Consider the following 23,880-nt stretch of genomic DNA (forward strand, 5'->3'; position numbering starts at 1 on the left):
GAGCACTCTGCAGAGAGGTGTGTTGGTGTCACAGAGTGCCTGCTGGCTCCCTGGGGGGGGGATGAGCTGCAGCTGATACCTGTGAGGTGCTTTCATTCCAAGGCAGGGGACATGGGGGCACTCCAGAACTGTGGCTCAGCCCTCACCCAGAAGGGAGCCAGCAGAATTCTGAATTCTGGTGTTGCTGTTTTCAGATCACATCTCTCCCTTTCCAGCTGTCACCAAAAGCAGAATGTTCCCCCTGATGAGGCCTTCCCTCATTCCTGGCTTCTCCCTCATAAATACTGGCTGAGCAAATGGCAGAGACACCATCAGCAGCAGCTCAGCAGGGACAGGACTCTGCACGTGTCACTGACACTCCCTGTGTGCTGCCACCATGCCAGCAGTGCCAGGGCTTGGACAGGGGGCATGCCCATGAAAGCAGGGCAGTTACCATGCCCATGCCAAGCAGGGCAGTTACCATGCCCATGCCCATGCCCATGAAAGCAGGGCAGTTATCATGCCCATGAAAGCAGGGCAGTTACCATGCCCATGAAAGCAGGGCAGTTACCATGCCCATGAAAGCAGGGCAGTTATCATGCCCATGAAAGCAGGGCAGTTACCATGCCCATGAGAAGCAGGGCAGTTACCATGCCCATGCCCATGAAAGCAGGGCAGTTACCATGCCCATGAAAGCAGGGCAGTTATCATGCCCATGAAAGCAGGGCAGTTACCATGCCCATGAAAGCAGGGCAGTTACCATGCCCATGAGAATCAGGGCAGTTATCATGCCCATGCCCATAAGAAGCAGGGCAGTGACCATGCCGGTGCCCATGAGAAGCATGGCAGTTATCATGCCCATGCCCATGAAAAGCAGGGCAGTTACCATGCCCATGAGAAGCAGGGCAGTTATCATGCCCATGCCCATGAAAAGCAGGGCAGTTACCATGCCCATGAGAAGCAGGGCAGTTATCATGCCCATGCCCATGAGAAGCAGGGCAGTTACCATGCCCATGCCCATGCCCATGAAAAGTAGGGCAGTTATCATGCCCATGCCCATGCCCATGCCCATGCCAAGCAGGGCAGTTATCATGCCCATGCCCATGAGAAGCAGGGCAGTTTCCATGCCCATGCCCATGCCCATGCCAAGCAGGGCAGTTATCATGCCCATGCCCATGCCAAGCAGGGCAGTTACCATGCCCATGCCCATGCCCATGAGAAGCAGGGCAGTTATCATGCCCATGCCCATGCCCATGCCAAGCAGGGCAGTTACCATGCCCATGCCCATGCCCATGCCCATGCCAAGCAGGGCAGTTACCGTGCCCATGCCCATGCCCATGAGAAGCAGGGCAGTTTCCTGCTCTCTCCAGTTCTATGGCACAGTTTTGTTGGGGAGCTTCTGCACAAGCTCTGGCAGCTGCTGCTCTGCAGGAATTCTGGCTTGGGAAGGGAAGGAGACACAGGGGAGGAACAGGTACCAAAATGTCAGGACCCAGGACATTGCTCTGGCTGCCCTGGGTGATCCCAGACCCTGGCAGGGGCTCAGAGACCTTGGCACAGAGTCAAACACACCTGTGCCTTGGATTTTAGCCCATGGAAACAATGACCAACTTTGTGTGAGGAGTTACAAGCCACAAGAGTTTGAGTAGAATGACAGTGAATTTGTCACAGGGTGAAGAAGTAGAATTTGGAGTTTTAGAATGGGGGTTCAAGAGGCAAGATGGAGGAATCTGGGCATGTCCTGCTCTTCTTCTTGCCCTCCATCTTCTGCTGCCATGGTGACATTTTTGGATTGGTTTAGGATAGAGACAGAGTGTCTGACATAGGTGATAGGTATTGGAAAATTATTGTAAATAAAGTACAGGTAGTTTTTAGTACAAAAAGCCAACACCACCCCAAGGGCAGGGGCTGTGCCACAACCCAACCTGCTAGACAGATCTCTGCAGGTCAGAGAAAGAACGGAATGGATAAGAGAAAACAAACAACCTTGAAAAGCAGAACCTACAAATCTTGACTTCTTCTTTGGTCACAGGGCTGGGAAAAAAGACTTTCTAATACCTTGGGGTCATCTCAACCACAGAAACCCAAGCCCAAAATACTCCTGCCCAGGTGGGAGCAGAAGGTCAGAGGCACTGGCACAACAGAGAACAGGGACCATGCACTCCTTGGGTTTCCTTGGAGTGAAAAACTGGGGGGAAGATCAGCACCATCAGAATCCTTCCCAGGTGAAGTGGTGCTTGGATGGAATTAATGAAAAATTGCTTGTATTGAAGTTCTAAATGCATTTCCAAGTCCTTTCCCAAGAAGGAAAATGATTCCATGCATTGCAAAGAGATTTCAGAAATATTTTCCATTTTAATGTGACTCTGGGAATGTGGAAATTGCCTCACTCTTTCCTCTAGTCCTTGGAGTATTCCTGCTTAAGCAAAAGTGGGAGAGGGAGGAGTTACACCAGAAAATGAAGCTTAAAAATATGCCTCCTTATGAGAGAAGCAAGAATAAAATGTCATCTCTTAGCCCTGAAAAAGTTACCACATTGATTTCTGCTTCATAAAAATGAGGTTAAGTTGAATGCATTAAGCTGGCAAACTGGATAATTGCATGTCCTGAAACTGTCTTCCAAACAGCTCTTTTCACAGCAGGGCTCAGAAAATAACTTCATCAATGAGGCTGCTGCCCATTAAAGCCTCACACACCTCTCTGGGCCTGCCTCTTGTCCTTCCCAAGGAAGATTTCTCCTTCCTTCACCTCACACTGCTGTTTTCTTCCATTGCCACATTTCTGGCAAGGAGAAAAGTGGGTCAAAAGAGCTGAGCTCAGGGCTGGGGGTTTCTAAGCTTGGCCTCTGAGGGGTTTGGTGCCCTGTGGAAGTGCAGCCTTTCCCTTCCATTGGGAGGGCACGAGGAGCCCAGACCCTTCTGTGGGGCTGGCACTGAGCTGTGGTTATTGAGGCAGTTGTAACAAACAGAAGAACACCCTGTATTTAAGAAGGCTTCTCTCTTTTCTGTCTTTTTATACCCTCTCACAAAGTTTATACTTATTCACTGGCCACAATAAATCAACATCATGTTCATTGGTGCAGGGTGGTCTCCACCACTGTTTTCCTCCAAAATCAAACTGCAGACCCCTCGTTAATCTCTTTTTCTCCTCCATTTCCATACCAATGGCCTTGGTACAACTCCTTTCAGGGGCAAAGGCAACTCTTATCAGCTTCTCTTCTTCAACCCTGACTCACAGACCAGCTGTGAGCCCCCTCCACACTGCTCACAGCACAGGAGGGTGCTCTGAGGGGACAGGAAGGAACTGACTTCAATCTCTCCTGGCAGAAAGCAGCTCCCCACTGCCATGCTGCTCAAAATCCCCTTCTCCTCCACCAGCCAATTTGATTTTTGGCCATGGTGCTATGTGGGCCAAGCTCCTGCCTCATTGACACAAGTCTCAGATCTGGCACGTTCTCTCCAGCCCTGCCTTGCTGAACCCAGCCAGGGAGGTAGGGAAATGCTGCTCTCTCTCTCTGGCTGTCTCATTAAAGTTTCCCACTTGCTCTGAATGCAATCAATAATGCCTTCCTGGAAGAGCCTTTGAAGAGGAGCCATTCATTTGCACCCACTTGCCAGGGCTGATGTGCCTCAGACAAACTGGCCTCCAAGTCTGGGCTGAGCCTGGCAGAACACACTCTGAGGGACAAAACAGAGCTGGCATTGGATCAGGAGCCCAAGTGTGACAGGAATCTGTCTGTGGAAGGTTCAGGAGCTGCCTCGGCTGTCCCCAGCACCAGCACTGTCTGTGTGGGTGTCTCAGGTGAAGTGCTGGCAGCAGGCTGTGAGGGCTGGGGGCACTGACACACCCTGAGGGGGTCCATTCCTGCTCCAGAGCCTTTCACAGTGCTCCTTCTGTGGGGCACAGCCCTTCTGAGGGGGAAATCTGTGCTCCCACACACTTCAGGGAATGGGCACTGCCCTCACAGCATTGGGGTGTGATTTAGAAGCTCCCTTTAACTGGAATACAGGGCTGTCACAGCCCTGTCCCTGTCACAAACACACCTTACAAAAGCTGCTGCCCTCTGCTCCCCCTGGAGGGCTGTGTCGAGCTCTGGGCTCCTCAGGACAACAGGGACACGGAGCTCCAGAGGCTGCAGAGATGAGGAAGAGCCTGGAGCACCTCCCTGCTGAGGAGAGGCTGAGGGAGCTGTTCAGCCTGGAGGAGCCCCAGCTGAGAGGGGCCCTGAGCCCTTGGTGTCCCTGGGTAGCCCTGGGTATCCCTTGGCATCCCTGGGTATTCCTGGATGTCTCTGGGTATTCCTGGGTGTCCCTGGGTATCCCTGGGTGTCCCTGGGTGTCCCAGCATATCCCTGGGTGTCCCTGAGTGCTGTCCCAGGGTATCCCTGGGTGTCCCTGGGTATCCCAGCATATCCCTGGGTGTCCCTAGGTAGCCCTGAGTGTCCCTGGGTGTCCCTGTGTGCAGGGAGGAGCAAAGCAGGTCCCAGGCTCAGCTCCAGGCCCAGCAATGGCCCCAGAGCCATGGGCAGGGCCTAAGCCCAGGAGCTGCCCCTGCCCAGGAGGCAGAACTGCTGCCCTGGCAGTGCCCAGCCCTGAGCAGAGCCCAGACAGGCTCTGGGGTTTCCTCCCTGGGGATATCCCAGAGCCCTCCCAACACAATCCTGTGCCTGGCTGGTGCTGTCCAGGCTGTCCCATGGTGTGACTCAGGGTAGGTGACAGCTCCTCACTGTGCCCTGTGTGCCAGCCCCAGGCAGGCTGGGCCAGGCTCCTGCAGGGCTGCAGCTGGAACAAACCCCATCAGTAAATCTCCATCAAACCCTGGGAAGTGACAGTGGCAGGAGGAGCCCTGGTGCCAGGCTGCAGCACATCCCTCCCTCTGTTATTGTAACACAGCAGTGATAATGGACCCTCCAAACACAATGGCCTGAGGCAAATGCCAGGCAGCTGGCACCGTGTGGGCACGGAGCTGAGGCAGCTGGGGCTGGCAGGGCACAGGGAGTGAGAGCTCCCTGAGAGACAACAAACCCACAGAGGCCAGGCCCAGCTCTGCCAGGGATTAGGGACCATCAGGAGAGCAGCCTGTGGCTGTAGGAGCCCTGCACAGCCCCAGCCAGCAGGAAAGGGCAGACTGAGGGACCCTGGCACCCCTGACAGAGCTGGGCACAGCAGCACCGTGTCACTGCCCTGCTCACCCCTGTCACTGGCACTGCCCGGGGCAGTGCCCAGCTGGATCTGCCACACGGGCACCTCTGTGCTGAGAACACACCAGGGCAACACCAGCCCTGAGACAGCAAATGGCTCCCACTGCCACAGCCTGGCTCTGAGCTCTTGCCCTACAGATGGCTCTGGGCCCTAATCCTAAAGCAGGAATTCCTACAGACAGATGGCTCTGTATCCTAATCCCAAACCAGGTATTCCTGTAGACACACAGCTCTGTGCCCTAATCCCAAACCCCATGGCAGGCATTCCTACAGATACTCTGTACCCTAATCCCAAACCCCACGGCAGGTATTTCTACAGACAGACACTCTGTACCCTAATCCCAAAGCAGGTATCCCTACAGACACTGTGCCCTAATCTCAAACCCCAAATCAGGTGTTCCTACAGACAGACAGACATTGTGCCCTAATCCCAACCCCCAAATCAGGCATTCCTACAGACAGACACTGTGTGCCTTAATCCTAAACTCCAGAGCAGGTATTCCCACAGACAGACACTGTGCCCTAACCCCAAACCCCAGAGCAGGTATCCTACAGACAGACAGACATTGTGCCCTAATCCCAACCCCCAAACCAGGCATTCCTACAGACAGACACTGTGTGCCCTAATCCCAAAGCCCAGAGCAGGTATCCTGCAGACAGACAGACAGACAGTTCTGTGCCCTAATCCCAAAGCCCAGAGCAGGTATTCCTACAGACAGACACTCTGTGCCCTAACCCCAAACCAGGTATTCCTACAGACAGATACTGTGCCCTAATCCCAAAGCCCAGAGCAGGCATTCCTATAGACACAGACAGACAGACAGAAGACAGACAGATAGACACTGTGTGCCCTAACCCCAAAGGCCAGAGCAGGCATTCCTATAGACACAGACAGACAGACAGACAGAAGATAGACAGACAGACACTGTGTGCCCTAATCCCAAAGCCCAGAGTAGGCATTCCTATAGACACAGACAGACAGACAGACAGAAGATAGACAGACAGACACTGTGTGCCCTAACCCCAAAGGCCAGAGCAGGCATTCCTATAGACACAGACAGACAGACAGACAGAAGATAGACAGACAGACACTGTGTGCCCTAACCCCAAAGGCCAGAGCAGGCATTCCTATAGACACAGACAGAAAGACAGAAAGACAGACAGACAGAAGATAGACAGACAGACACTGTGTGCCCTAATCCCAAAGCCTAGAGCAGGCATTCCTATAGACACAGACAGACAGACAGAAGACAGACAGATAGACACTGTGTGCCCTAACCCCAAAGGCCAGAGCAGGCATTCCCTGCTCACACCCTGCTGTTGACACAGGACCAGGAGGTGAGTGTAGAAAAAGGAAAAGCTTTTTCCTTTTCATGGCAAGCCCCGTGGCTGCACAGCTATTCAAATATTTGCCTGGCTCCTTATAATTCATTAGAAGCCATTTCTGATGATATTCTCTTTGAAACTGTATTCCCAGGGCCCAGGTGGGGAGCTGAATTTCCATTAGAGCAATAGAACTTCCTGCCAAAGAACAGCTCCTCCAAAAAAACTTTTCTGGGTGTGTTTCTCCTGGCTCAGGGCAGGGGATGGAGCAGGGGATGCCCATGGGCAGGAGAGGGAAAATTCAATGTACAGAATAAAGAACATCCATGTCCTTGTGCTGTCTGCTCTCCCTCCACAAGGATTTTGTGCTGCACAAGTGACAACAGTTCCATGTGAGAGGCTGTGGTGCAATAATGAAACACCTCTGACTGATATTCCAACAAGAGAGTGTTGCCATTTGTTTCAGGGCAGCCAGGATTTTCTCTGAGAGGAAAAGATGTCTCAAGTTTGGGGTCACTTTGTGCAGTGAGAATGAAAATTCCTGTATCTTGCATTATGGTTTTAATCAGCTCCTGCAAGCACATTAAAGAAAGTGCTTAATAAGGCTTCAGAAATGAGGTAATGCAAATCAGGGAAGAAGCCCAGCCCCCAGTCCCCCTCCTGGCCACACTGCTGGTGTTTGTTGAGGCTGATTGTACCCAAGCCTGGCCACAGTTTTGATGAGTTGCTCTCCTGGGCCTGCCTTGCTGTTTAATGGGACAGAGCTGCAAATCCTGTTGAGAAAGGATCTGCTGAGCCCCTTGGAGCTGCCTGTGCCACAGGACCCTGCTGTGCTGCTGAGAACAGCCACTGCCCAGCTCCTCCCCTCTCCACTTACACATTTGGCCAAACATCCCATCCCACTCCCCTGTGGGGGAATCAGAAAAGCAGAAACTTCCACAGACACTGAAGGGTTTGATTTGCAGCCTTGGGTTGATGTAAAAATACAATACACAGACATTAAACAGAAAAATCATAAACTTATGGTTCTATAGTTGTAAGAATATGCTTTAAATAAGTGAGAAACTGAACTGATAAATGGTGAAGGGTTTCTAATGTAGGGGTGGGGTTGTGTGGAATAAGCTGATGTGGGAAATGGATTTGTAGAGAATTCTTATAGCCTGACAGAAGGCTCACATATCTGTATGCAAACCTTGAGATAAGAAATGCTGACTGAGAAATGCCATGGAATAGGACAGACATTGCTGAGAGAGAAATGGAACTAGAAACAATTTTCAAAGGATGGCCTTGCAGGTAAGAGCAGATATTTTGGAGAAATAGAACCATGAAAGATGCATTTTAGATAAATGGCTCTAAGGCATTTCCAGCATGGTGTGACAAAAGCTGATAGGCCAAGAAATGCTCATAATGTAATTAGGAAATAGTTGGTTTCTGATTGTGATGGTGTGAATTATAACATCTGTATTGTCTCACCCTTCTCATGGGACTGAAAATGGAATAAAAGTTTTTCAAACACCTCTCAGCTGCCCCATCTCTGGGTCAGAAAAGGGCTTAATCCAACAAACTGGTGCCCTGTGTGAGGACTGAGCTCACAACCTTGAGAGTTTAGAAGTTATAACAGAAGCATTTGTGTGCATGTGAGACAGAAACCTGCTGGGTAAAAGCATCCACAGTGCAGCAGAAGTGAGTAAAGGAGATAAGTTAGAAAAGCAAAATAAACCTTTTGGCATCTATTCATTGGGTTAGAAAGTTCTGCATTGCCTTGTAACAAAGAATTGTGACTACTTTGGGCTGTGGCAGGCTGCTTGCTCCTCTAAAATCTCACAGCCTCTGACACTGATGTTTATCTGAGCCATAAATAGTTCTTAGCCCCAAAATAGCCCCATCCCTTCATAATTAGGGGTGACAATGATACCCCAGGCCTCCAGCCACATTATTGTAATTGCATTTAGGAGAGGCTACAGATAGGTCAGACAAACAAAGGGAATTAGCAAATCAAGGAGAATCACTTGGGAGCCATATTCTCCTGGCCTCTGGAAGCTCCTTCCTGGTCCTTCCACACAGGCCCTCCAGCTTTGGGTCCATTTTCTAAACAGCTGAAGCTTCTAGAAAGTGACATTACCTTTAGAGGGTCTGATCTGTGCCCAGTTGTTACTGGCAGTTGTCACTGGGACCTGAGAGGATGCATTCCCTCCCTCCTAAAGCTCCTCTGTAATATAGAAACTAGAGGGAAGAAAAAGACAGCACTCAGGCAAGTTTGCAAGGTTTCAATAACATAATAGCCTGAAAATCATCAAATTGTCCCCTGCTTCAGGTTTCAGCTGCAGAAACCAGAAGATGTATTTTTCTTCCTGAAAAAAATCTGAAAAATCCTCACTTATGACAGTATTACCATTTTGATATATATCAAACCCAGATAGTTCCTTTCCTTCCCATCACAGTCCCTCCCACAGAGTCTGCAATCAAAACATTTTGGTTATCTTGCCCTATGTGCTATTTGGAAACAGATTTATAGGAGCAGGATTGTGCTGTTGTTCCAATGAATGTTCTTAAGTCAAAATAGTTTGATGTTAAATACAGATTACTTCACCCCAGCACCAACCATGGAGTAGATGCTGTGTATTCAACAGGGAAAGCTCAGCAAATTGAGGGGTTTGACTCCCTGTCTGACCTGGATGGTTCATCCTGATTGAATCCATGGGTTCCATGGTGTTTGAGCTGTTTTTCTGTCTGTAGGATGTTCATGTTTGGATCTCCTTTCCCTGGGTACTCTCAGCTCAGCAGTGGGGAGACCCAGCTCCCTAACCCTGGGACAGTGGGACAGTGGGACAGTGGGACAGTGGGACACCTGGCCCTGGGACCATGTGCTGCAGGAAGCACTGACCAAGCTGGGTACCCCAAAGAAAGGTTGAGATAACAGGAGTTACTCTGGGGGAGGCCAAGCCTGGCTGGAGCAGCCCTGTTTGCTCTGTCCTGTGCTCCTGGCCTGGGGAACTCCAGGGAACACCACTGGGGCTGGTGATGCACATTTGAGGGAAGCCAGAGCCCAGGCAGTGGGAGTGCAGCTGCCTACACTGCAATCAAGCTCCCAACTGCAGGGGAGACACGGCAGCCACTTCAGCAAGGCTCTATTTATACTCTGCCCTTCTGGTAAATTCATTCGTGGGACCACTCATGCAAAATGCATCATGCAAATGAAACTGCTACATTTGGAATTAAGCTTATTTTCATACTCCAGTGAACACGAGTGCCTTAGATTGTTTTTCTTGCTTTTTGCCTTCCTTTTCTCTTCAGGTTGTTTGCCCAGCTGTATCCCCAGAGCACCTCTCTGGGATCTGGGGAGGATGGCAGAGGCTGCTGGGACTTGCAGCCCCAGCTCAGAGTGTCCTGAGCAGCACTGATGTGGAACTGATGAGAGCCTGGCTGCTGTACAGCACTGCAGCCCTGGAGAAGGCTGCTCCTGCTCACTGCAGCCTCGGAGATAAATTCATGCAGAGCATGGCCAATAGCAGGGGAATGAAGGGAGAGGCTGCTGGCAGCTTGGGAAGGGCCCCCTGATCCCTGCCCTTGCTCCAGCAAACAAGGAGCTGAGTGAGGAGGGCTCTGTGTGTGCTGCCCCTGCCTCCATGGGAAGGGACTGGCCCAGCTGTGTGCAGTGAGGGGTGCTCTGCCCTCACACAGTGATCCCCCTCTGGCCATGCAGCTCTGCCCTGCACACGCTCCCCTAGGGCACACACTCCTCTGCAGAGGCCCAGCACACCCTGCTCACATCTCCTAACAGCAAAGAGCTACAGAGACACTGCCAGCTGATGAGGATGGAGCAGGAGGGGGGCACCACAGGGAGCAGACCTGCAGCACCCCCTCTCCCAAATCCTCCTCCTTCTTTAGCTGTGCACAGCAACCTCCTGCACACCCAGAGGGAGTCTGTCCAGCACTGCTCTGTCCTGGCACCCCCAGATCAGCACTGATGTGTGGATGGATGCAGAGAGGGAAGATGAATGTGGCCTTTCAGACAGGGATCATCTGCAGGCCCTTCAGAGGAAGAGAGCTGCCAGCATGGCTGCAGGAGCACAACTCCCACGCAGGGATGAAGCAGCACTCCCCCCCCCCTGTGTCCCCTCTGCTCTGTGGCAGGCACTGCACCAATTGACAGGGGATCACCCCTTCCCCCTGCCTCCCTCCCTGCTGTGAAGGGAGAAGCTCCCAGTGTCAAACTCTGTCCAGGAACTGCAGCCTGGGCCGAGCCCAGTCTGACACAGCCCGGGGTGTTTGCTGTCAGGGCTCTGCAGTGCACAGAGTCTGCATTGCAGTCCCAAACTGCAACCAGCAGCAGCCCTGCCCTGCCCTGCCCTGCCCGGGCAGCACTGCCCCACCCTGGGGAGCCTGTGCCCCACAGGGCACCCAGCTGGGCTGTGCCCGGGCCCAGGACAGCAGCCCAGGAACAGCATCCCTGGAGTGGCATCGGAGACAGAAGCTGAGAATGGCTGCTCAGTCAAACTACAATGAGAGAGGGAAAAACACTGATCTGCTCCTGTCTTGTCATTTTCAAAACAAGTTCAGTACAAAACAGCAAATATACTTCAGTTCTCTTCAAGTAGCTCCTGGAAGGGAAGTCAAGGAGCAGAGGGAAGCAGGCAGGGAGCTGAGCACTGCTGTGGGTGCCTGTGAGTCTGTGGAGAGCCTGAGCCACCAGCTCACCTTTGCTGAGCCACTCAGAGGAGAGGGAAGCAAAGCAACCACGGGACAGGCCAGCACACCTGGAGAGATGTCAGTGCCTGTCAGCCCCTGACTCACTGAGTCACCCCAGAAGGACACTTGTGCTTTGTTCATCTCTCTGTGCACTCCTGCCTGCACCAGAGTGAATGAATATAAATTATAAATTATAAATCTGAGGGCTGGGGCTGCCTCTCCCCAGCACCTGCCCGGTGTCATCCCAGAGCTCAATGAGGCTCTGCTCTGCTCCAAGTGAAGCCCTCACAAAAGGTAACACCACAAGGATGAAGGCTGAGATTTGTGAAGCATGCCCCAGTGCTCTCTCTCCCTGTGAGTGCTTGGAGGAGGGAAGGGCTCAGCTCTGTCATGAATTAATGTTGTGACAGCTCGCTGCAATCGAGCCATGACTTGCATGGCTGCTTCCCCTTCACATTCCCAGGAGCATGCCCTGCATTAGATCATGCTCTGCAGCAGGCTCTGCTCCAAAGCACAACACAAAGTATGGGGATGAAGATGAAATTGCCCTGACCAGCTTTCCTTGTCCTGAAAAAATATGCTCCTGACATGTGGAGAGAGATGCAGGGAGCTTTCTGTCTGCTTTGGAGAGCACAGAGACAGGAGAAAACAACTGATTTCAAGCTACTTGCAAGGTTGTGGCTTTACCCACGTTATTCCTGACAACTCACCCTGCACCCTGGAATTCCCCTGGGAGCAGCACAGGATCCTGGGCTTGTGGGGATCTTGCTTTTCACCAGACCTTTGTCTGCAGATTGCTCTTCCTTCCTTTTTCCCTTAGCACAGTGTCAGAGAATATAGAAAGCAAGAGGGCTCTAACACATGCCTATGCTTATCTCTTCATTCAAGAGATAAGCACAGAGAAGCAGCAGATGGCAAACAGATGCCACAGGTTCTGCAAATCAGCTGTCTCCAGCCCTTTCCTCAGAGCTGTTCCTGGACCTTTGGGGGCACTGAGAGGGCAAGCCCTCGCTGTCTGGCTGATTGCTCTGCTCACCAGCTCCACAATTCCTGCAAGGGGCCCACCTGTGCCCACCCCCCCGCAGCATCTCCACAGATCACATGGATGCCGGTCCCAGAGCCCACGGCCCACAACCTGCAGAATTCCCAACAAAGCATCAGCCATTAGGGGCAGGAAGGAGAAGGAGCACTCAAGGCAAGCAGCTGTGGGAGGGCAGAGCTGGCAGGCAGGGCTGTCTCACCTCCTCCCACTGGTGGATGTAGCGGATGAGGCGCGAGAGGCGCAGCAGGCGCAGCAGGCTCAGGATCTTGGTGAAGCGCACGATGCGCAGCGCCCGCGCCGTCTTGTACACCTCGGAGTCGATGCGCGTCTCCACGATCAGGAAGATGTAGTCCACGGGGATGGAGGAGATAAAATCCACCACAAACCAGCTCTTCAGGTACTTCATCTTGATCCTCTGCGGGTCCAGGATGATCTCGGTGTTGTCCTCCACCACGATGCCTGTCCGGAAGTTGAGGACGAGGTCGATGAGGAAGAACGTGTCCGAAACCACGTTGAAGACAATCCACGGGGTGGTGTTTTCATCCTTGAAGAAAGTGATGCCCACAGGGATGATGATCAGGTTCCCTACCATCAGCAGCAGCATGGTGAGATCCCAGTAAAACCTGGACAGCAAGACAGAGACATGTGAAATCAGGTCGGGGAGCCCGGGTCAGCTGCACTGATGAACTCATCCATCTCTGCTGTCAGTCATCCCCTGGGCTCTGCTGCACAAGCTGCTAATTGACTAATTAATATCAGAGGAACACTCCTGCTCTGCCTTCGAGGGCTCACAAAGGAGCTGAGCCAGGGCTGGGCATGCCTGCTTGAACACCTTCCTGGCACCTGGGAGCTGCCTGGGGAGAGACTGAGAAACCTGAGGTTACCACAGGGACTGCTGGGTAAGGAGAGAAGGACTGGGGAGGCCTCAGAGTCTGAGTGTCAATAAAGCCATGTGGGGTTAAACCACCAGGCTGTGCTCCTGCTGCCTGATCCTGCTTTAGAAGCAGGCACCACTGAGAGCTCTGGGATCAGGATGGAGCTGGAGCCTGTGCTCTCATCTCCAGCCCTCAGTTCAGATTCCTGCTGAGCTGGACTCCAGGAGCTCAGCCCACGCTCTACAGGCTCCCATGTTGTACAGAAACAATCAATAAAGCCTGGAGTCAGTGCCTGGAGATGCCTATTCCATTTCTAAGGACAGTAACACCAACATTTAACTCCTGTTCCATGAGGCACAGTCCCCAGGAAGCTTATCTGCACTCCAGGGGTAGCTCAGTGTTATCCAGTGGCCCTTACTGTAACACTCAGTTTTGTTTTGAAGGCACACACAGGCTGAGTAGAACCCCTAATTTATACCACTGGGATTTTTTAAAGATTTCCCACAGATGCACAATGAGACAATGTGGTCCCAACTTCCCCAGAGTGAGGACTAAAACCCTTCCCAGTGTCAGAGCTTGCTGAGGAGCCTCTCTGCCCAGCACAGTGGTGCTCCAGTGCTCTCCTCATGCGTCACATGTGGATGCTGCTGCACTGTGGGCTCACACTGCCAAGATTCCAGCAACCCAAACTGTGCACTATGGGTCAGCTACTCTAATATCATCAGTTATTAATCCAATATTAGTTACAGCTACTCTAATATCATCAGTTATTAATACAATAATCACCCCTTTGTCACAGGAGATGAGCAATCACCTCAACAGCACTGAGAGCATCAGTGTGACCCTGCACTGACACTGATTTATCAGAGGGAAGTGTTGGGCTGCTGAAGGATGTGCACATGCTGCTGCTCCTGAGATGTTTCAGGAGAGCTGGACTTGCTTTAAAAACCCTCAAGCTCTACCTTGGTCAGTGGCTGTTTGGCTGGAACCTGGACCGGGCTGAGCTGCTGCAGAACAGGATTTTCAGAGCAAGGCAACTGCACGGTTTGTTAAACTCTCAGCAGGGAAACCAAAAGGGCAGAATATACCTTAAAAGCCTTCTCTGTCTAGAGCCTCTCTCCCTGGTAAGAACACTTTAAAGCACCTAAAAGCATCTTTAAGATTCCAGCCCTTGCCCATGTTCAGGCAGGGTCAGCAACCAGCAGCACCCCAGCAATTCTCACAATCATTCAGCAGAGGCTGATGGGAACTGATTTTAGAATAAGCAAAGTTATTCACTAACAAGCTTTCTAAAAATGACCTCAGCTCTCTCCTCCTGGCTTTCAAGGTGCCAGCAATCCCCCCCTCAGTGTGCAGGTCCAGGGCTGCTGGCAGCACTCAGCAGTGGGATTTGTCCATCTGCCTCCCAGAGCAAGGCTGTGGCACCCAGCAATATGCATTCATATAAATCCGTGTTGTGAGCTTCCTTAATAAGGGCCTGAGATGATGCTGCAGCTTTCCCAGGCAATTAATCTGGATAATCACACAATAGCAGGAAGTCTGGAAGCAGTGTGTGCATTATTACTGAAAATAAATAACCTCCCAGCCATCCTTCATTTCCCTTAGGGAATATACAAGGAGATAGGCCCAGAGAAAATGAGTTTTCCCAAGTTTCAAATTAATGGCATGAGCCTGGCACGGCCAGGTTTGCAGTGCTGGGAAGGTAAGTGCCTTTCTTCTGAGATCTTTGCATTTTTGTGCCTCTTTTTTAGGCTGCGTGGTGATTTCTACACTTGGGGACATGGCCAGCAGTGGCAGGATGGCTCCCAGCTCAGGGAAGATGTTTTGCACACACACAGGGACAGTGAAACACTTTCCCCTGACTGCAGCACCCCTGCTAGCCCAGCCTCTCCCTGGCCAGTGTGCTCAGCTGTCCTGCATCCTCACCTGCAGCAGTTCCTGAGCCCCAGGGTGTGCAGTGTGGGCAGGGGAGACTCCTGAGCCCCACTGCCACGTGTCCCTCACAGCACAGCTCTCCTCAGGGCTGCACTGCTGACTCCACGTTATTGTCACAGCCCCTCAGCTCTGACCTTTAAAGCCACCACTTAAAACCAGGGAAGGGAAACTTCTGTACCCAGTGATCCCTCTAATAAAGGTGTCAGACAACCTTGGGGCTGTATGAAGGAGGCAGAAAAAGCTGGGACACACCAAGAATTTGGCCTGCACACCAACTCCAGCACCTGCCTTTCCAACATGAACTGCCTGGAAGCTCAAATTCCCCTGTTAAGATTTGCAGAGCTCCTGCACATTTCCATTTACCCACATAGGAAGCAGGATCTGCTCAGGGTGGCATCAGTGCATTTAGACTTAATTAGACTCTGTGGGCCTGCAACACCTCAGAGGGCTGATACCATCCAAGTGTCATTTTGCATTTGCTCCCAGGAACATCTTTCCCCTCCCTGTAAATTACTGGCCACAATGACTAACAGTGCATGTGATGTATGGAAGGGCAAGCACCAGCTATTAATAACCCATGTTTTCTGCATTTCTGTTGTTCCTTTCACCCAGGGATTCCACGGAGCTGACAGTGATGAAATTGGCTGTGCTGCACCCAGGAGAGGCAGAGTTATTATCCCTGCCTTGCACACAGAGGAGCCACATGGCAAAGTGAGGAGTGTGGGGTTTGTCCATGGAATGCTGAGGATAGGCAAGGCTCAGGACCTGAATCTGATTTTTGAGCCTAAGCAGATGTGAAGCCATTGGTATGGCTTGCAAAAGAGCCTAACAGAGATGCATCTCTGGGATGTCTGATATCCTGTCTTCTTCTCACTTCTCTTCCTGTTTCCAAAAGCCTACATAAAAAATTAATAAATATGAATGTATTGTTTTATTACAGTTGACTCAGTGCAACTGAGCAGCTCAGAGCACAGGGAACAGGCAGCACTATATAAACCAGATGTCTTGTTCAAACACCCTTGGTTTTTATATTCCATCCTACTCTCTGCACACTCCTTGGATCTGAAAATCACATTTTAACATGCACCACTACCTCAGATCTCTTAATTCCCAATACATTATTTAAACAGAATGTATCTAAGAATTATTGTGGCACAGACACTTCAGGAATATGTGCTCCTTAAGCACTGCTGTGTCACTCGGCTGATGTGACAGCCTGTGCACTCTGTAGGTATTGGTTTGTGGGTTTGGAATGCTGGACCATCTTTCTGCTCTGCCTAGAGCACACTGTGACAGCAGGCTGGGATATTGCTTTTGGAAGTCATTCTTTACAATTAAATGAAATTTCCTTTTTTCATTCCATGGTGCAGTGTGGGCAATTCTAGAGCATGAGCTCAGGAAGTTAGGAATTGGAGAGAAAGCAGTGAATCCCAGAGGTGAGAGACTCAGCAGCACCACTGGGTCACAACAGCACTAAAACCCTGTGCATTTGTGGCTTCTGAACTGTTCTGGCTCCACAGTGCTTGCACAGTCCAGAGAAAATGAACTTGAGTGGCCTCACCTCTAAATTAACAAAGCTTTTTGGGGTTTTCAGCTCCTGCTGAAGGGCAGCCAGCTCAGGGCTGAAGCACAAACAACAATGCACCTGCCTGGCAGTGCCAGGGGCCAGGAGATTCTCCCCAGCACTGGAACTGAGCTCCCAGCCCGTGGCCAGCCCTGCTGACCTCCCGAGAACAGCTCTTCAATGAGCACAGCTCGTTCAAAGCAAGCCCAAAGCCAAGCCCAGCTCTGTCCCAAGGCTCGGGGCTGACTCCAGAAGGAGAGTGCCACCTACTGAGTCCCACCCGGAATCTCCATCCCCTGCTGCTGGGGACCAAGTGCTCCTAAATCCCTTCGGAGCAGCTGGAAACCTTCTCTCCGGGGTGGCAGCTGCCTTTCCTGGCTCTGGAATGCAGCTGGATCAGGTGGCCCGGCAGGAAAGAGCAGTTCTCAGGAGGGCTCTGGGGCTGGAAACAGAAATCACCTTTGGAAAGAGCTTTAGGGTGTGGTTATTAATTGTTGTGGTGTTGTTGGTTTTAGGATGAGGTGAGAGATGAGAATTGATTCCAAGTTCTCAGAAGGTTGATATATTATATTATATTATATTATATTATATTATGTTATGTTATGTTATGTTATGTTATGTTATGTTATGTTATGTTATGTTATGTTATGTTATGTTATGTCATATCATATCATATATATGATATGATATGATATGATATTATATTATATTATATCATATCATATCATATTATATCATATCATATTATATTGTATTATATACCAAAACTGTACTAAAGAAAGAGAAAGGATCCATTAGAAGGCTAGACAAGAAAGTAACATAAAACCTGTGACTGACCAAAGTCCTGACACAGCTGGACTGGGATTGGTCATTAATTAAAAACAATTCACATGCTGGGTAAACAATTCTCCAAATCACATTCCAGAGGAGGAAAACATGGAGAAGCTGAAGCTTCCCAGCTTTCCAGGAGAAGAAATCCTGGTGAAGGGATTTTTCAGGAAATACCACAGTGACATTAGGGGAGGCCAGGGTGCCTGGAGCCACAATGGGAGCAAAGTTGACTCCAGGAGCAGCCATCCACAGAGACAGCTGAACAGAGAGAGAGAGAGCAAGAGAAAAGCACGAGGAGATCCCTGCCTGCCTCTAGAAGCATCACTTCTGCCAGATAGGAGCAGGCTGCTTCTGCTGGAGAGTTACAGACTTTGCTCTGCCCTAGAGATAAAGGGTGGAATAGGGTGATTCACTGCTCCTGAACACACTGAAGGACATTTAACCAGCTCTGAGTCCAGCAATTCCCTGGTGGGAGGAATTAATTTATTTATAGAGAGTTTACTCCAAGACCTGTGCACTTGGAAACTTCTTTGCCATGAATCCTCACCAGAAAAAAGAGTCAAACGAGTTACAAAAATATTCTGAGTGCTGTGTAATGGGAAAGGACCCAGCTAAAGGAAAAGACAAACAGTTTTAATTCCTTCTGACCGCTCTATGCAAATACTCTGCCATCCTGACTAAAGCCCCTGGGAGCACTGCTAATTAACCATGCATTCTGACAGCACAGGAGAGAGCCTGCTGGGTGCCAGCCTCCTCCAGACTGCCCTGCATGCCTGCTTCTCCTGGATCCTGCTTCTCCTGGATGTGGGCTTCTCCTGGATGTGTGCTTCTCCTGGATGCCTGCTTCTCCTGGATGTGTGCTTCTCCTGGATGTGTGCTTCTCCTGCATGCCTGCTTCTCCTGCATGCCTGCTTCTCCTGGATGCCTGCATCTCCTGGATGCCTGCTTCTCCTGGATGTGTGCTTCTCCTGGATGTGGGCTTCTCCTGGATGTGGGCTTCTCCTGGATGTGTGCTTCTCCTGCATGCCTGCTTCTCCTGGATGCCTGCATCTCCTGGATGTGTGCTTCTCCTGGATGTGTGCTTCTCCTGGATGCCTACTTCTCCTGGATGTGTGCTTCTCCTGGATGTGTGCTTCTCCTGGATGTGGGCTTCTCCTGGATGTGTGTTTCTCCTGGATGCCTGCTTCTCCTGGATGTGTGCTTCTCCTGGATGCCTGCTTCTCCTGGATGCCTGCTTCTCCTGGATGTGTGCTTCTCCTGGATGCCTTCTTCTCCTGGATGTGTGTTTCTCCTAGATGCCTGCATCTCCTGGATGTGTGTTTCTCCTGGATGTGTGCTTCTCCTGGATGCCTGCTTCTCCTGGATGCCTGCATCCCCTGGATCTCTGCTTCTCCTGGATCTCTGCTTCTCCTGGATGCCTCCATCTCCTGGATGCCTGCATCCCCTGGATCTCTGCTTCTCCTGGATGGCTCCATCCCCTGGATCTCTGCATCTCCTGGATGCCTGTATCTCCTTCATCTCTGCTTCTCCTGGATGTCTGCATCTCCTGGATGTCTGCATCTCCTGCAGCCCTGCTGGCTCCTGGCTGCTCCAGGACTCGGAAGCACCAAACCCAGGGCACTGCCAGGCCTGGAAAAGCTGGCTGGCAAAGGGCAGCACCCACAGCACCTCCCCAGGGGTGCTCCAGCACCTCCCAGGTGCCAGCAGGAGCTGGCAGGGAATGTCCCTTCCCTGGGTCACTGTGGGGCTCAGCTGGCTGCAGGCTCAGAAAGGGGATGGGATGGGATGGGATGGGATGGGATGGGATGGGATGGGATGGGATGGGATGGGATGGGATGGGATGGGATTGGGATGGGATGGGATGGGATGGGATGGGATGGGATGGGATGGGATGGGATGGGATGGGATGGGATGGGATGGGATGGGATGGGATGGGATGGGATGGGATGGGATGGGATGGGATGGGATGGGATGGGATGGGATGGGATGGGATGGGATGGGACTCCCATGGAGCTCAGTCCCTGCCAGGAGCACAAGGCCTGTGACAGTGATGGGTGGGAATGGTGACACCAGCAGTGGCTGATGGGGAGGGATCCCAGCACAAACCAGGTGTGGGCCTGGCAGCTCTTTGCATCTGGATTCCTTAAAGCTGCTGTGCTGTCCCTGACAGAACTGCCATCAAATTCAGCTGGCAGTTCCACCCCAGGCAAGACATTCTCCAAGGTCTGCACTTAGCCTTTGACTTAGATTATCTTCAATCTACATAATTGCTCACCTAATCTCCTCTGAGCAGTGCCCAATTCCAAACCATGTTTCAAGTTTAGAACATATGCTCATATTATTACCTTAAAATATAATTACATGGATTTTGGTAAGTGGAAAATTAAGGAAGCTATTGCTTATGTAATACTTGGAGATGGCATTTGCAGTCCAAGCAAGGAAGTATTTTCATTGCTTCTCTATCATTAATTTTTAAATCTAACACTACATTATTAAACAATAATCAACACCCTACATTTTTCAAAGTAATGTCCAAACATTAATTAAATCCCAGCAGATATAATTAGGAAGGTATTATCATCCTATATTACAGATAGACTATGAGATACCAAAGATTAAAGAAACTCATTCAGAGGTAGAAGCACCACCCAGCAAATGTGGTTGTCTAGACTCAGGAGAGATTTCCAGCCATGTTATAATCTATAATTTGATCAGTAGCAGCAAAGGGGAAATTTCTTCTCTTTTCTACTGTAAAAGTATAAATATACACATTACTTAGAGGTATTTTTATTCCAGCAGTAATAGCTGACAATTTGCAAACACCACGTTTGAGGCACTGATGGATTTAAGCAATTATCAGTGGGTACATTGTGAGTGCTGCCCTTTCTTTAACTCACAGAACACACAGGGCACTCTGGCAGCCTGAGCTGCTGCCTCTGCTCTGCACCCTCTGCTGCCAGGCTGCTGCAGGGACGGGGAGCTGGTGGCATCTGGGGGCCCTGGGAGCAGAGCTGGCTCTGTGTGAGCCTCAGCAAAGCTTGCAAGGCCAAGGGCTGGTGCTGGGCAAGCCCTGGGATCAATCCAGGCTGGGGATGAAGGGATTGAGAGCAGCCCTGGGCCAAAGGGACCTGGGGGTGCTGGGGGTGAGAGCTGGGAATGACCCAGCCCTGAGTGCCCCCCTGCCCTGGGCTGATCCCCCCTGCCCCTCAGGTGAGACCCCACCTGCAGAGCTGCCCCAGCACAGGGAGGACACAGAGCTGCTGGAGAGAGCCCAGAGGAGGCCATGGAGATGCTCTGAGGGTGGAGCCCCTCTGCTCTGGAGCCAGGCTGGGAGAGCTGGGGGTGCTCACCTGGACAAGAGAAGGATCCAGGGAAACCTCAGAGCCTCTGGCAGGGCCTGAAGGGGCTCCAGGAGAGCTGGAGAGGGACTGGGGACAAGGGATGGAGGGACAGCACACAGGGAATGGCTCCCACTGCCATTGGGCAGGGATGGATGGGATATGGGGAAGGAATTCCTGGCTGGGAGGGTGGGCAGGCCCTGGCACAGGGTGCCCAGAGCAGCTGTGTCTGCCCCTGCATCCCTGGCAGTGCCCAAGGCCAGGCTGGACAGGGCATGGAGCAGCCTGGGACAGTGGAAGGTGTCCCTGCCATGGCAGGGGTGGCACTGGATGAGCTTTAAGGTCCCTTCCGGCCCAAGCCATTCTATGGACCCACATGACACCAAATTTTGCAGGAGAATTCTGAAGAACTGAGGGCCAGGCAAGCAGAGCTAATCCCAAAGGCAATCCACCAAGCAGTGGGCTTGCCTAAACAAGGGAACAGCTCAGAGCTCAGAGTGCTTCATTAAGCATTCCCTCAGGAGAGATGGCAACACCTTCCCCTCGTGTGGGCTCTGTGGGGAGGGAGAACAGCCCCATGTGGGACACTCAGCACTGCCCAGGGAGCTGCCAGAGGAGCCCCCAGAAGCTGCTGCTGACTGTCCTTCACAGAAACTCCAATCACTGAGACACAAACACTTCCCTGGCCTCCATCTCCGTTTGAAAGAGGCTTTATGAATCAGCCAAGACAGACAGTCCTGACCTTCAGCAACTTTGCTGGAACATCTTCCTTGTGTTTGCTGCTTCCCTGCCTCAGAAAACCCCTCACTTTGCATTATCTGTGTGTCAAGTGCACCAGTCACCAACCACACCCACATGAAGTGGTTTCAAGCATGTGAAAAGCCGTGGAGGGGATGCTGCCAGCCCTGCTCAGAAGTGTGCTCACTCCCAGCCAAGTGGGAAGTGAGGATGGGACTGAAGTGCCAGGGCCAGGACAGCAGCACCCCAGCTGTGAGGGGATCCTCTGAGGGTGAGTGAACTCACATCCTAAGCTCAGTTTCAAGGATTCAGCACACCATATTTGCAGAAAGGCTCCTGGAGGCTGGAGTGCTGCTGCCTGCCTTGCATCTGTCCTTGGATAATGAGGCTCCATCCAATCTGTGAGGTCCTAACCCTGCAAGGGGCTCCAAAGCACCTGCCTAAACATTTCCCAGGATTTATTTTCTTCAAATTTCCCAGTCCTCGCTCTGCAGAGGAACTGGAGCACCCAGAGCTAAGGTGCTCCTGCACTTTCATTCCCAGTCACTCTGAACCACACCCATGGCACAAAGTCCCTGTGGATTTGACCCCACAGAGCCACTGCCCACTGTCCCCAGCTCCTGCTGCCTTCCTGCCTGCAGCTACCAGCTAACAAATTAAAGCCTATCTTAAATCTATACTTAGAAGCCAATCTTCCCAGAAAAGTAAAAATAAACAAGATTTCATTTCTCTCTCAGAACCAGAGATAGCCACAAGAGACTCGGTTTGTTCCGGCTCTAAATTTGGAGCACGGAGGCCAATAGAGCACACATCCCATTTCTGACTAAAGCAGCATTATTAATATTTTCTCACTTGCTTGGACACAGCTATTAATATCTCATGGAGAATTCCCCTGCAACAAGCTGCAGAAGCAGTGAAATTTTTATGGTACTACTCCTAGGAAAGCTCATCCCCTCTCTGTGTGCAGGCCCAAAGGAGCAGCATTTACACACTGAACCCAGACAATTTATTGTTGTTCTCACAGCACCTCCGAGGTGAGCACGGATATAAATTGTCCTGCAGTGGGAATTCACTGCAGCAGGGGCTGGAGGCACCATCTGAGGGTGGAATGGTGCAGATTCACGGGGAGGTTTTCAGGATTCCTGGGGAAGGGAAGCAGGGCAGTGCAGCCACCATTAGCCCCATGTCCAGAGGACTCCTGTCCCCGTGGAAGCTCAGACAATTTTGGTCACAGCATGGCACAAAGCAGGTTTCACTCCATGGCTGGCTCACTGTCAGAACCCAGCACATCCCTCTGGCTGTCCTGGATGGCTCCAGCCCCTGCCAGGGGGCTCAGAGACCTTGGCACAAAGCCCAAGACACCTGGGACTTTGATTATGACCCATGGAGCAAATTACCACCTATATATGAAGAATTACAAGTCAAGAGAGTTTAATAATAGTTTGTCACTGGGTGAGAAGTAAATTTTTGGGGTTTTAGAATGGGAGGGCTTGGGGCCCCAAGATGGAGGAATTTGGGTGTGCCCTTTCTTCTTCTTGGCCTAGATGTTCTGGGTGATGGTGGCACTTTTGGATTGGTTCAGAGTAGAAGCTCACTGTCTAACACAGGTGATAGGTACTGGGAAGTTATTGTAAATAATGTACACATAGTTTTTAGTATAAAAGACAACACTGCCTGAGGGTGGTCAGTGTGCCTCTGTCTGACCTGCTGAGCAGGCCAGAGAAAGAATTTTATAGATAAGAAACAATGAACAACCTTGAGAGCTACAGCTGAGGAATCCTGACTCCTTCTTCAACTGCCAGGCTGGGAGAAGAGACTGGTACCTACCTTGGGGTCCCTCTGGGCAGCAGAAATCCTGAGAGCTCACCAAACCCCACCAGAAGGAAGGAGCCTCCCACCCCACACCCTCCATGGGTAGAGAACTCAGCACCACTCTGTGTGCAGCACTGAGCCAAAGCTGCAGGGCCAGCACAGAGCAGAGGTAACCTCTCTCCATGCCCCACCCCACTGCACTCACAAACATTTGTGGACTCCCCTGTCCCTGCCCACCTGCAGCTGCATCCCAGGGGTCTCCAAGGTGTTGGATGTGCACTGATTGCAGAGTTCCCAGAATCAATTATGCATCAGCTGCCACCTCAGGGCCTGGCAATTCTGCATTGTTTGATCTCCTGAAATCTCCTGCTTGTATGAATATGGAAAAGTTCCTCTTTGTTTGCTGCCCATTGATCCACACATTGACCCTTCTCCTGTGTGCATTTCTCTCTGATGATTTAATAAGGAAAAAAGACCAATAAAGTGAGGAAGGGAAGGAAGCCCCTTCAGGGGGACCTATTGCCATGGAAACATGCCATATGTTGCTGTTGTAG

At 51.3% G+C, this 23,880-nt stretch overlaps 1 protein-coding gene across 1 annotated transcript in view; it reads right to left on the reverse strand.

The window, feature by feature from the left end:
- HCN4 (hyperpolarization activated cyclic nucleotide gated potassium channel 4) overlaps positions 1-23,880 on the reverse strand; it is a 108,949-nt gene that overhangs the window by 64,675 nt on the left and 20,394 nt on the right. The window contains exon 2 of the mRNA XM_063169395.1: positions 12,433-12,856. Coding sequence (XP_063025465.1) covers positions 12,433-12,856 — 424 coding nt within the window. The remainder of the gene's footprint in view (positions 1-12,432; positions 12,857-23,880) is intronic.

Source organism: Melospiza melodia, chromosome 15 (assembly GCF_035770615.1).
Source record: "Melospiza melodia melodia isolate bMelMel2 chromosome 15, bMelMel2.pri, whole genome shotgun sequence".
In the NCBI taxonomy this organism is placed as follows: Eukaryota; Metazoa; Chordata; class Aves; order Passeriformes; family Passerellidae; genus Melospiza; species Melospiza melodia.